Below are 12,513 nucleotides of genomic sequence, written 5' to 3'. Positions count from 1 at the left end.
TGGCACTAGATCTTTGAAGAATGTTGCAGGATCATCACAGTCATCATGGCCCTTGGTGAGTAACTATTTTACAAGAATGAGAAACAGCTTCCCAAAGTGTCTCCTGTGTTCTGCTAAAGTTTGCCGCACTAAACCCTGCACGAAAAGTTGAAATTTGGTTATTTTAACAATCTGCAATTAGCGTGTGTCTTTCAGGCCAACACACAGTCTTCCCTTGTTTATTAAAAGTGGAATTAGGATTGAGAATGTTAGACCTATATTGTTTATCTTCATACACAGCTCTTATTTGTGCATTGCAGAATTATTACAGAACATGTTAAATAAGGTACAATATTTCGTAGCTATATATCTTACACAATATTCTGACCACTCTTGGAAGAATTAAGTCTGGTCACATGATGTGTAAGAACAAATGAGGTTTAATGATACTGAAGTGGCGCAATATTTGATTTGTGCTCGGTTTTCAGAAGTTGATCAATGATTTGAGTTGAGAGTAAATTAAGACTTAAAGGACTATTTTGGGTTCAAAACAAGGCTCAATCGACAGCATTTATGGCGTAATGTTGATTACCACAACAATTAACTTCAACTCGTCCCTCCTTTTCTTTAAAAAATAAACAATCTAAATCAAGACTGAAGTGAGGCACTTGCAATGGGGCCAATTTTTTAGGGTCTAAAGACAGAAATGTGAAGCTTATTTTATAAAAGCACTTACATAAATTCTTCTGTTAAAACTCATGTATTATTTGAGCTGTAAAGTTTTTTAAATCATTGGTTTTTTTTTTTTTTTACAGAATTACAGGGTTTACGGCATTGTGTTTTCATGGCAACGAAGTTGTAAAATTGGAAAATACACAGTTGCAAAAATATACAGAAAAGGTTAGTAAGAGATTCGATCACACTAAAATCATGTTAATACACATATTGTTTATGTCTTGTGGCTATACTTTTGAAACATTGAGTATTTGAATGTTTACAGATTAGCCACATTCACTTCAATTGCCTCTCTGGAACCCAGATTCACTCCTTTAAAAAAAAAAGGACGAGTCAGTTTTATTTTTTTGTAGCAATCAAACATTATTCCACAAATGCAGTCAGTTGAGCTTAACTTGTACTGAGTCCTTAAATTTAGGTGTGTTCAAGTTGCATGGATTATATTTATGACCATTTTGGGTGCTTTTTAAGCTTTTAAATTGACTGGAAATCAGTGATCAGAACATCCTTTTAAAACATCTCCTTTTGTGTTCCACAGAACAAAGAAAGTCAAATGGGTCTGGAACAACATGAGGGTGAGTAAATGATGACAGAAATTTTGGGGTAAACTATTCATTAAAAATCTCTTCTTATTTATCTATGTTGCAGACATACAGATGTAGTATTGCTTTGCTTTGCTTTGCTTTGCTTTGCTTTGTGTGTGTGTGTGTGATTTTCATGGGGGGAAAAAAACAAGTCTAATTTCTCAGACACTTCACCTCTGAAGCTTCTTGCCTTCCTTTTTTGGGCACCTGTGTGTGGATTTTCTTTTAAATTAACCAACCTTTGTCACCCACCTCTACTAACACTAACTTCAAAAGTCTTCTTCTGCATAATATGTACAAGCAATCTGTCTGCTTTTCAGATGGTTTAAAAAGGCAAAGTGGAGTGTCATAGTTTCATTGCTGTTTTATAAATGAAAATCATGCCCATCCCATGACTAGTGTGCTGCAAATGTCATGCAACAAAATAGACATATGAAACAAATTCACTCTTATACACATTTGCATTGTGTTCAGGTTTATTCTAGGTCAGTTCTGAGGTAGGCTCGTTTGTCATCTGTATTTTTTTCTTATCTTTTAAATCAAAGATCCCGCTTCCTTACTAATCAGTGTCCGGAAGGGGCATCTATCATTCTATTTTATTTTATTTATTTGGCCCCAACCACTGTTATAGTTGCCCTTATGTATTGACCTATTGTATTGAATTTGATATTATGATTGAGTCTTTTGCTGTGTCAGAATTTCCATAATTCCCTGCTATGTAGTATGCCAAAAATAGTATACCAATGGAGTAGTATGTCCGAATCCGTAATACTCATAAAAGAGTAAGCAAGAAATACCCGTATGACCTACTTTTTCCATCGAGATTCTGAAGTGCGGACTGACTGAACACTTTACTATCCCATAATCCCTCAGTAGCTGAAGAGACAACACGTTAAAAATACTGGATTTAAAAGAATGGCAGAGAACCGCAAGTCGGGCGATTTCAACTGTAAGCGATACACCAAGAATGTAGTTCCTTGTGCTTAAATGGTGCTTGTTAAACAAAACCAGAGTAGATTATTTTCATGGCTGTTGTTATTACGTCATACTGTATGTTCGGGTCAGAGGACAATGCCCAAGTTGGTGGATGAAGTAAGTTTGGAATATATTCATCCTACTCGCATACATACTTACAGTATAGAATGTACTGTTTTACCGGCCGAGAAGTGCATTTTAAATACAGTACATACTCTTGGTTTAGTAGGGTTTCTCTTTATAAGTCTGTTAAGTATTGCTATAAAGGAAAATGTAAAAATAAAAACAATGCTTTAATGTTTTAACACTTCATAACAGGGTTCCATTCATTAACAGTAGTTAATGCATTAGATATCATGAACAAACAATTAACAATATATATTTTTTACAGCATTAATTAATCTTAGTAAATGTTAGTTAATAGAAATAAAATTGTTCATTGTTAGTTCATAGTGCATTAAATGCTGTAAAAATATTGTTCATTGTTAGTTCGTGTTAACTAATGTTATGTTATGTTAACAAACGAAACCTTATTGTAAAGTGTTACCAAAAAATTAACTATCGCCCCATCTCCCCTACATTGTTACACCCCAAACAAACATATATTTAAAAAAATAATAAAAATAAATAAATAAATAAAACAAACAAAAACAACACACACGCATATGTGTTCTGTTGGAATAAAACTTGGAAACAAACATAGTGACCTTTAGTTAGTATTTCGATTCTGGATGTGTCTACATGTTAGCATCTTTAGCAAGTACTGAAAAAAACAAACAAAAAAAAAACACATAGTTGGGCTGATTACTGAGATGCCATGTGACCTGAAAGATACATCTTTCTGTTCCACTCTTTTCCATCCTTTTCCTTCCTTTATCCATGGTTAATTATTGTAGTTGGAGGTGAAATTCACTGCTTACCTATTTTATCTATTTTATCTGTCTGTCTATCTGTCTGTCTATCTATTGATAGTCTGGCTTTTAAATGTTTCCTTTTGTGTTTTTAAGATTGTGTAACTCTTTTATTTGACACCAGATGGTGTAAGAGAGCCTATCAAGGTTTCTGTGACACTATTTATTCTCAATAATCTCCAATGGAGGACAGAGGTTGGAACAAAATGTTCACATGCTGACGCAATACACAGTTCTGCTCTTTTATGGCAGATGGATACTATACTTATGATGCTTGATTATATCTAAGCTCCCCAAGGTGCATTGTGCTTAAAAATAGAAGGAGAGAGAGGGAGAAGCAGAACAGTTAAAGGTGATTGTAATTCACATAAAAGAGTTAGAATTGGGAGGAGGCTTTGAATTGCAGCTTTTGGTGACTTAATATTGGTTGCTTTAATTGGCTGGCTGGCCCTTGTACGTTAAATTCATTAGCATAGCAACACAGCTCTCCCCTAGCTCACACACACTTTATCTCTCTCCTTATTGGGAAGGATGCTGTGAGGAAAGGGAGGAGGGGAGTAAAATTGGTACCCCTGTGCAGGAAAGACCATATATGGAGTCTTACAACGCTGTCATACAACGTCAAAATAGCAGGTACATTGAGTGTGGGCTGAGAGAATGAGAAGGGGTGGGGGGGGGGGGGGGTTGGTGCTACGTGCGTGTGGCATTCAGTACGTGTGTGCGTCAAAGGGGGAAGCTGGCGGTCTGTGTAAGCGCCTCTATGTCAAGTGTGTGCGTCAGTCTGAGTCAGAAAGCGTCTCATCGTGTGCGTGCGTCAGTGCTGTTGCTGAACAGTCCGCGCTCCAGAGAAAGAACGAGCAGAACGCTCTGAAAAGAAGAGATGCAGGGACAAGGGTGACAGAGGGATGGAAGCGATAAAATGACAGTGGTTAGGAAGGGAAGGCGCTAGAAGGAACAAGAAACCGAGACATGAGTACTTTTAAGTGCACTTTAATATAAATGCCTCTGTTTTGACAATCAAATACACTTATCAGCGAGACAAAAGAACACTGATCCACAATGTCCATTCTTCATAAATAGCACATGTCAAGTATGTTTTCATCTCATAGGATAGAAATGTCTCTGATATGTACATACTGTTGTTTGTACAAATGTACAAATGATTACAATCTTTAACCATTCCGCAACATGCCTAGCTAGAGGCATGTGCACCAAGCATCCATTCTGTAAAACAGCATACATACAATAAAATACTTTTTATTTTTAAACTTAGCATGTAAATAGCTAGAACATAGGAATCAATCCTTTACTTGACCGTAGACAACTCTACGTTAGCATGTCGACACCATGGGAATAGAACCATTCTCAACCCGTGTCGATAAGTAATTGAATAGAAATAGAACCCCATCCCTATTTTCCAGTGCATTTTTTAAAAACAAAACTTTGCTTTGTTTTTTAACCCCTCTCAAAAAAGAAGAATCAATCATCCACACAGTCTTTGTCACCACTCCACACCGCAGACAGCAAAGTTACGATGTCACCGTGGTATTCACTGAATAAAGGTGCTGTTTCGCTTATTTCTGCATCCTCTTGATGTAGCAGGCACACAAGAGCTTCTACAGATTGCGAGCATTACAAATATTGATGCTGCAAAAGTCCAGTGCAATTTCTTCTAGCCATGCCCATCACAGTAGCTGGCTGTGGAATTTGTTACTTCATCTCTCAGAAGTACTGTAGCTAGAAATATGTCTGTCCAGTAATGTCCATGCATGCAAAGCCATGCACAATATTTTGTCCGTCTCCCTGGCGTCGTCCCCTGCAGCTTGTGTCAACTGGCCAATAGGAGAGCAACGTGAAAACTTGACTTGTCTTGCACACAAAGTGAAATTTGTTCACAATTTAAAGAAACATTTGTACATCACGTTGATACACATTTGAAATGAAATGTTCTAGAATTGCATTCACAGACTCGAAGCCCAATGTAGTCTGATTTCTGTCATTTACAGTATAATGGTGTTTTTGACATTCATATTAAAGTTAAAGATCTGAAAGATTTGAGAGACAATATGAATCAGCTATGCTGAAGTTGATTTATTTAGAAACTGATTACTTTTTAAATAACCAGTTTTTGATCCATTATGCTAATACATGTGAATACTTTCCACACATTGGGCTATGTGTATGTGATGCTGGATGACTAGCACTGAGCCATAAGGTATCTGTTGTTTCTTACTGAAATATTGAAGAAACTTTTTTTTTTCCATGTCCTCAAAGTTCACAACTGAGTTTTTCACTACAAGTGAATACAAATGCAAGTCTGTAAGTCAGTTTGCACTTACAACGTCAGAGCTGTAACTCTCACTCATATAAGCTCATGTTACATTTGTAGCAGAAATACATAAATTGAACTCATAGTCCTGTTAGGACTTAAGACTTTAAGACTAGTATATTGCATTGCTACCAAAGGGTTGCACCAATATTAACATAAATTAATGGATAATTAGATGAACAATTGTGCACATGATATTTTACACTCAATGGATTTGAGGAAGTTCAAGTATTTTTTGGCATTATATACATTATGTATATATTTATACAGTTAAATAATATTCACTTTTCAGCAAAAGTAGCTCCATGAAATATGACAATATGCCATACTTAATGAAGTAAGTCACAGACTTATTTTAGAACGGAGGATCACTTCCACTCTCATCTGTAAGACATCAAAAGAAGCAACAGGGAACAATGTTAGAAAATGACATAATTTTTTCAGAAAAATGTCAACAGATACATGCATCAAAGTTATAAGTAAAAAATACCAACTCTCACCTTTGCGGAAGCACTGTTGTGGCGCATGACTTTGGAGTTGATACAACTCAGGTTGTTGCCCCAAGCCAGGGGCGATCGAGGCACCTGCCCCAAACATGTGTTCCAGGGCGGCCAGCTCCTCGAGGAGGGACTGGGCGCAGGGCAGGCCGGGCGACACAGGGCTGACTGGTGAGGAGACAGGCACCAAAACTTGGGAGGCGGGCGAGGCAGTCAACTGCAGTGGTGGAGATGTTGGTATGCCTGTGAACAGAGGTGATGATGCTACTTCTGTCTCCATAGCACTTTCTTCTGCCGCCTTCCCATCTGCCATGTTGCCTGTGTTGACTGGTGACATAGTAACCCCTCGCCCGGCCACATTGTTACAGTGCGCCGACTGGACGCTACAGAAGTGACCAGCACTCATAGCAGAGACCCCATCAAAGTGCAGGGGTGGGCACCAGCACTCAGGAGTGGAGGGGGAGAAGGGAGGGCTTGAGGAAGAGGATGTTGGTGAGTGAGGAGGAGAGGATGTAAGGTCCTGAAGAAGGATCTCTAAGATGCTCTCTTCAAACAGAGACTCATCATCAGGAAAAATGGGCAGGTCCAGGCCTTTCCAAGACTTGAGTGGGTAGAATTCCCCCAACAGTGGGATTGAATCAAGTCCCATAGAATCCAGAGATGGAGATTGAGGGCGTGGAGAGATGGCGGAAGGAACCAGCTTTGCGAAAAGGGGATCTATGTAGAAGCCTTCGGCTAGTCTGCTGATGTGCTGGGCTAAAAGGGAGATCTCTGTTCTCTCTTTTTCTCTCTCACGCAATGAAGAGAAAAAGGATAGGCTGGGCTGTTTTCCAGGTGAGGCTTCAGGTGTGAGGAGACCCTCTGGTGGGTAAGGGAGGGGTCCATGGGGGACATCAACATACAATGGTCCACGAACCTCTGGCAAAGTCATAACTGTGCAGTCCCCATCACCTGGACTGTCAGGAGTAGGAGGAAGTTTCTCATAGAGTGAGCCACTGCAAGGCTCTACTGGGAAGAGAATCTCAGTGGTTGGAGATGTTATAGTGAGTGGCAGCAGAGTAGAGAGTGTTGTTGTTGGAGGAGGTGGGCTGCTTTGTGGGTTTGAAGGAGCAGATGGAGAAATAGATGGAGCTACTGTGGTTGTTACAGTTGCAGTTGTTGCAAGAGGTGGCGGTGAGGTGGCCCCAGTTGGATCAAAGCTGAAATGAGGTTCCGCAAATGGAAAATTGCTTCCACCTAGCTGAGGTGTATATGGGGGCGTGCACACAAACTCCTTGGTCTGTTGGGCCTCAGAGGTAGGTACAGGAGGAAGAGGAAGGGGCAAGGCTGGTAGAGGAGGATCTATCTGGAATGCTGGTGGCAGCAGAATATTCTGAGTGAGGAAGTCCAATTCAGACACTGTTGCAACTGTGACAGGAATGGGAGATGATGCAGAAGATGGACTGGCCACAGGTTCACTAGGTACATTCTGGAAGAAGCTCTCCTCTTCCAAAGAGGAGAGGCTGGAACGTGGGCCACTTTCCACTTGTGTGGGCTCCAGTGAGGAACTGCCACCTTGCTCCTCTGTGGAACCTGCACTGCATGCAGCAGTGCTGAAGTCAAAGGACTGACCGGAGAGGCCACTGCTTCCTGGTGTAAACACTTGGTCAGGGCTGGAGAGTGTTTCTGGACTCTGTAAGCTAAGGCTCTCCTGTTGAGAAGTGCTTGAGCCCAGAACCAAGGAGAGCTGTGTCTGTTCAGAGCTCAGCTGCTGCCTGACTGACCAAGCCTCTGTCTCACTGTGGTACAGATAAAGAGACAAAGAATTACTGACATTATTTCAGCTAACATCTCAGACTTGATTTGATGGAAGTAGGCTGAGCCTCACCTGATAATAAAGTTGTTGCTGACAATGGGGGTTTCCCCAGTTTCCAGCTGCAGGACCATGTAAATCCAGACCCAGGAGTGATCTGCAGCCTCTATGCGAACCACCATCTCAGCCCTGCCCTCTCCTCCCTCTCTTACTGTATGGGAAAAGGAAAGGAATGGTAAGTTAAAATATACGTATATATGAGTATTGCTCGCTCTGAGTGTCAAACCCTGGAAGTGTGATCATGCTGGGTCTAACCAAGCAAATAAAGCTGAGTGTATTTTTGTGTTGAATCATTAAGCATTGATACTTACACAGACTGCAATGCTGAGCAGAAGCATGTGTAAGATCCTGAGGATGCAGAAAGCTGTACCAAGAGCGTGAGCGCAAATTCTCCACATTCAGACCCAAATAAACATTCACGCTGAAAGTTCAAAAAGGCAAAAGTTAGAAAAAAGTTAATCTTTCCATGATCAGCTGTAAACATTTTATCAGTACAGTATTAGGAAGTAATTTGTCCAGGTATTAAACCTCACCTCTCTTGTGCCTCCTGTAGTCTCATGTCACGGCTATGCTGAGAACGGAAACATGGCAGGAAGAAGCTGATTTCTAGTGCTGGAGCTGAAGATGTTTCAGGGGTAGTTCCAGTTCGGGATGGGTGAGGCTCCAGAGGAGCACAAAAACATACCCAAACAGGGTTGGAAGTCCAGTAGGATCCTGGGGAAGATTGACTGGAGGTTTGTGACAGGCAGTGGGCTCGTATTAGAACGAGTTTATTGCCTGCACTCTGCCTTCGCACTGATTTGGAGGTGTTGAATCTGCAGCGGAACAAGCGATCTAAGGGAGAAAGACAGAAAAATAATAAACACTTGTATATCTTGTGTATATTATCTATCTGTGTGTCTCTCAGATAAAGTAGTTGTGTGTTGACATTGTATTTTTCAAAAGTCTTACCTGTGTCAGGTGAAGTTGGAGGCACCAGGTTACTCCTCATAATATAATGGTCCATAGGGTCTATTATGTCATACACACTGTCCCCTTGAGCGACCAGATCTACCTAAATATTCAAAAGAAAATTAACTATAGGTGAACTGCCTCTTCCACTCATGTTGTTTATAAATAGACTCATATAACCTAAGATGAAAGGCAGAGGACATCTACAAAGATTGAATGTAATTTAAAGAGTTACTGTTTTTCAGAGAGTCGCTCACCATTGAGTGTCCGAGGTGCTCAGAGACGCTGTCTGACAGGTACAGTAGCTTCCCTTCTCCGGTCAACAGCAGCAAAAAACCTGGCATCATTTGTACCAACTCATTCAGTTCATGAAATGAGAGGAGTTCCGCATTTTCCTCAGCACTGCTCGATGCAGCTGTATCTGAAAGAAGTAAATTCAAGCCTGAATAAACTACTACCTTTCATTCAGAATGACGTTAAAGCAATGCATTAATGCAATCGCACGATCAGCACCACGGACAGCGTTCCTGTTTCAGCACCACGGAGAGCAATGTCCTTTTAAAGCGCTGCTCTCAGTAGACATTCTTTTGTATTTAAAAAAAACAATTTGTATAATACAAAGGTTTTTTATTTATTTATTTATTTATTTATTTATTTTTGTATTACTACAAACACAAGCAGCTCAGATGTTAGTAAAAAAATCAAGTCAGACATCCACCTGTTGCTTCAACTTGCATTGCTCGATGCTCGAGCAAGTAAAATGCAGTAATACATTACACAAACTCCGATCATAAAGTCTGCTTTTAATGCTTTCAGAAACATAACAGTAAACAACGTTTAAGAACACTTCAACTATATTTGCATAAGATACTTAAATGATATTTACCTTGAGTGAAGAAGACAGACTTTCTCGTGTACATGCAGGCTAGCGACATGATATGAAGATAGGAGAGTCGAGACTTGTCCGCATCGGAGATGGGCAACAAGTCCTTCAGGTTCCTAATCTCTGCGTTTATTTGGTCCCTCCGAGCTTTTGACGCTCCTTTAGTGGACCGATACATTGTGGTTTTTGACGATGAGGATTTCTTCTGATCGAAGCTATAAGTGTTGACTACGGCGTGAGTCGAGAAAAGTGTTGAAAGAGTTGCGAGCTCTCACTTAAAGTGTTTTCACTGTTGTGTCATCTCAGCATATATCCAGAATACGGCTTCTCTTCTTTCGCCTGCCTCTCCCCGGTGTTCCCCCGCGGTTCCGCCACAGCGCCCGGCTCAGGTTGCGGACCAGAGGCTGGATGGATCTCTCCACCGGGTCGGAGTTTGAGTCAGTCGGCTGCCGCTGAAGCCGTCTCTCGCCCAGATGTCGGGATTCTGTAAATCTGGTGGAGTTACCCTGCAAGCCGGTTACTTATATAGGTTGGGTCTCCACCAGTGTCGGGGGGGTCCCAACGCGCCAACACCGACGTAAAAAAGAAAGAAAGGGGAGGGGAGGGGGGATGGAGTAAAAGGGGGGGCCGAGGGGATTTATACTCTCATATCTGTGTTAGCAATGCTGAAACAAACTCCTATCACCCCTCCCAATCCTTGCGCTCTGACTCTGCTCCGACGTCAGCCTCCCATCTCTCCGCTGATGACGTTGGCTTGAAATCGGGAGCTCCGGCGACGCAAAAAGCCCAATTTGGACAAAACCGAACAGTGGGCGGGGACTGAAGGTGCAACGTAGACGGAGTCACCGCACTCCGGTGTATAGACGTGTTGGGGAGAGGGGGGTTCTGTTACTGATCTGCATCCTCTTGTGTAGCCAAACGACCGAGTTCAGTTATGATTCAGAATATGATTCTTGTGTTGTATTTCAATGTCTTGCACTACACGTTCATGGATGCAGAAAGGTTTTTCAAGCAAGGATACAATGCCTGACATTGACTGGGATTGGTGCTGTTTGTCCCATGCCTCACTGCATCATATCAGAGCCTGTTTCCACATATTTGTGTGGTTACAGAATGAATCTTTGCAGTACAGAATGTTGTGTGTGAAAGTATTTGAAATAATGATAAGCATTTATGCTCTTGTGCCAGTGATGCCGTTAAATGCAGCGGTGCAAGTGCCCCAGACAGCTGCGTAAACACTGACATTATTGCATAAATCCTTGCTCCCTCTCCTTATAAGGGAAACGTGGAGCGAGTATAGAAAAGGACAGCAGTTGAATTGAATTTGTCAAATGAGTTTGTGTGCGTAAGGAGACATTATTGGGACTAGCCAATGGCTCCATCAGAATTTATCAGCGCATGATATTGCTTTTATAAATAACTTGAGCTGCAGTCTGGGTGATTCAGTAAGTTTACGCATTAAAAAACGGACAGCAGGTAGCGGTTATCCATGATGTTTTACAACTGCCTGATGATAGATTTTGTGCATTTGTGATTCCGTTTATCCTTCCCAATATAGAAATAAGCATTATTGAATCTAAAACCCCCGTAAAACAGTGGCTAATTTATAGCACGTTATCAACTGAGGCATCTGTGCATTTTTTGTCTTTATCTGTTCTGCACTGATCGTTCTTTCCAGAATATACGAGTGTTAGGCTCCACTAAAAGTCGCATAGCTTTCAATGTGCTTCTGCCCGTTGATTAGCTCTCAGAAGATTAGACAAAGTGCTGTGAACATGAACTCTTTTTAGCAACTTTTAGAAACCCTAGGTCTTTTAGGAAAGTTATCTCACTGTTATCCATATGCTCTTTATCAAGCCAGGAGCGATTATTGTATATTTAAATCTGGAGAGGAATATCTATTCAAACAATAATGTTGAAATAAAACGCTACTTTGTTAAAATTATATTCTAAACAGTTTATGATGTTAAGATGTGAAGATGTTAATCGTTCAGTAGTCATTCCCGGAGGAACACGAGCGCAACAGGTTGCAGAAGAGCGCGCGTGAAGTGTCCTTGTCGTATTTTCTAAAAATAGCTCCATGGCAATGTCAGACAAACGCACTCAAAAAGATTTACCGTCCTCTGTGACACATTTAGTCTTTTTAAACACATATTTTATTTTTCTAAGTCGAAAATAGATCACTAAATGCGAGTCGTTTGAGGTCCTGGCAGGGGCGAGGCCAGAAGAGTGGCACGGGGTGGCAGCTGCCACCCTAAATATGAGCTTTTGCCACCCCACGTCCATAACAACGTTCATCCCCCTCCCCACGGGTCAGATGAACTTACTGGATGCCACCCCTTACTCGACTCTTGCCACCCTTTTGCCACCCCTGGCAAAAAAAATCCTGGACACGCCCCTGGGTCCAGGTAGAATATTAATTGTCAGTGGGCTATAAGAAATTGTGTGGTATTTAATTGCTGGCCACAATTTATGCAATATTGATCTTAAGATTGTGGCAACACCTTAGTGTGCTCCAAACATTGCGTTGTCAAGTATGTTTAAAGTAGCCAACTTTTCCATTAGTTTTGATCACATTCATACAATCAGGTTAGAGTGTGGACACCACATGAAAAAGTGGCTTGTGCAAATGTGTGGGAATATGAGGAAGACACTGTGAAAACTAAAGAATCCCAAGAGAGATGCTATACACACAATGAAAACAAAATTTTATGTTTGAATTACTTAAATTACAGTATGTGCAGTATGTAGCTTTAAATACATTCAACTTATGGTAATTTTATGTCAGCATAACTAGAAAACCTTTGTTAGATATAC

General features: G+C 40.9%; 1 protein-coding gene across 1 annotated transcript; it reads right to left on the bottom strand.

Annotated features, from left to right (window-relative positions):
* Positions 1-4,158: 4,158 nt before the first annotated feature.
* On the bottom strand, positions 4,159-10,170 carry npas4a (neuronal PAS domain protein 4a). Its single transcript, XM_051658157.1, has 8 exons — positions 9,700-10,170; positions 9,071-9,234; positions 8,814-8,916; positions 8,396-8,696; positions 8,174-8,283; positions 7,878-8,013; positions 6,014-7,788; positions 4,159-5,897 (listed from the first exon to the last, which is right to left on the bottom strand). The coding sequence occupies exons 1-8, from the start codon at positions 9,872-9,874 to the stop codon at positions 5,869-5,871; spliced, it is 2,793 nt and encodes a 930-aa protein (XP_051514117.1). The 5' UTR covers positions 9,875-10,170; the 3' UTR covers positions 4,159-5,868.
* Positions 10,171-12,513: the final 2,343 nt, after the last annotated feature.

The sequence above is a fragment of the Myxocyprinus asiaticus genome, chromosome 27, assembly GCF_019703515.2.
Source record: "Myxocyprinus asiaticus isolate MX2 ecotype Aquarium Trade chromosome 27, UBuf_Myxa_2, whole genome shotgun sequence".
In the NCBI taxonomy this organism is placed as follows: Eukaryota; Metazoa; Chordata; class Actinopteri; order Cypriniformes; family Catostomidae; genus Myxocyprinus; species Myxocyprinus asiaticus.
The sequence above is the reverse complement of the archived record's forward strand: the minus strand, read 5'-3'. Positions and strand labels throughout refer to the sequence as shown.

What these genes read in the sequence shown, in the direction of transcription:
- npas4a (XM_051658157.1), bottom strand. Translation starts at nt 9,874, where the DNA reads ATGTATCGGTCCACTAAAGGAGCGTCAAAAGCTCGGAGGGACCAAATA. An exon ending in CTACAGGAGGCACAAGAGAG is followed by an intron (nt 8,284 to 8,395) that starts GTGAGGTTTAAT and finishes TTGAACTTTCAG; the next exon opens with CGTGAATGTTTATTTGGGTC. An exon ending in ACAACAGTGCTTCCGCAAAG is followed by an intron (nt 5,898 to 6,013) that starts GTGAGAGTTGGT and finishes GATGTCTTACAG; the next exon opens with ATGAGAGTGGAAGTGATCCT.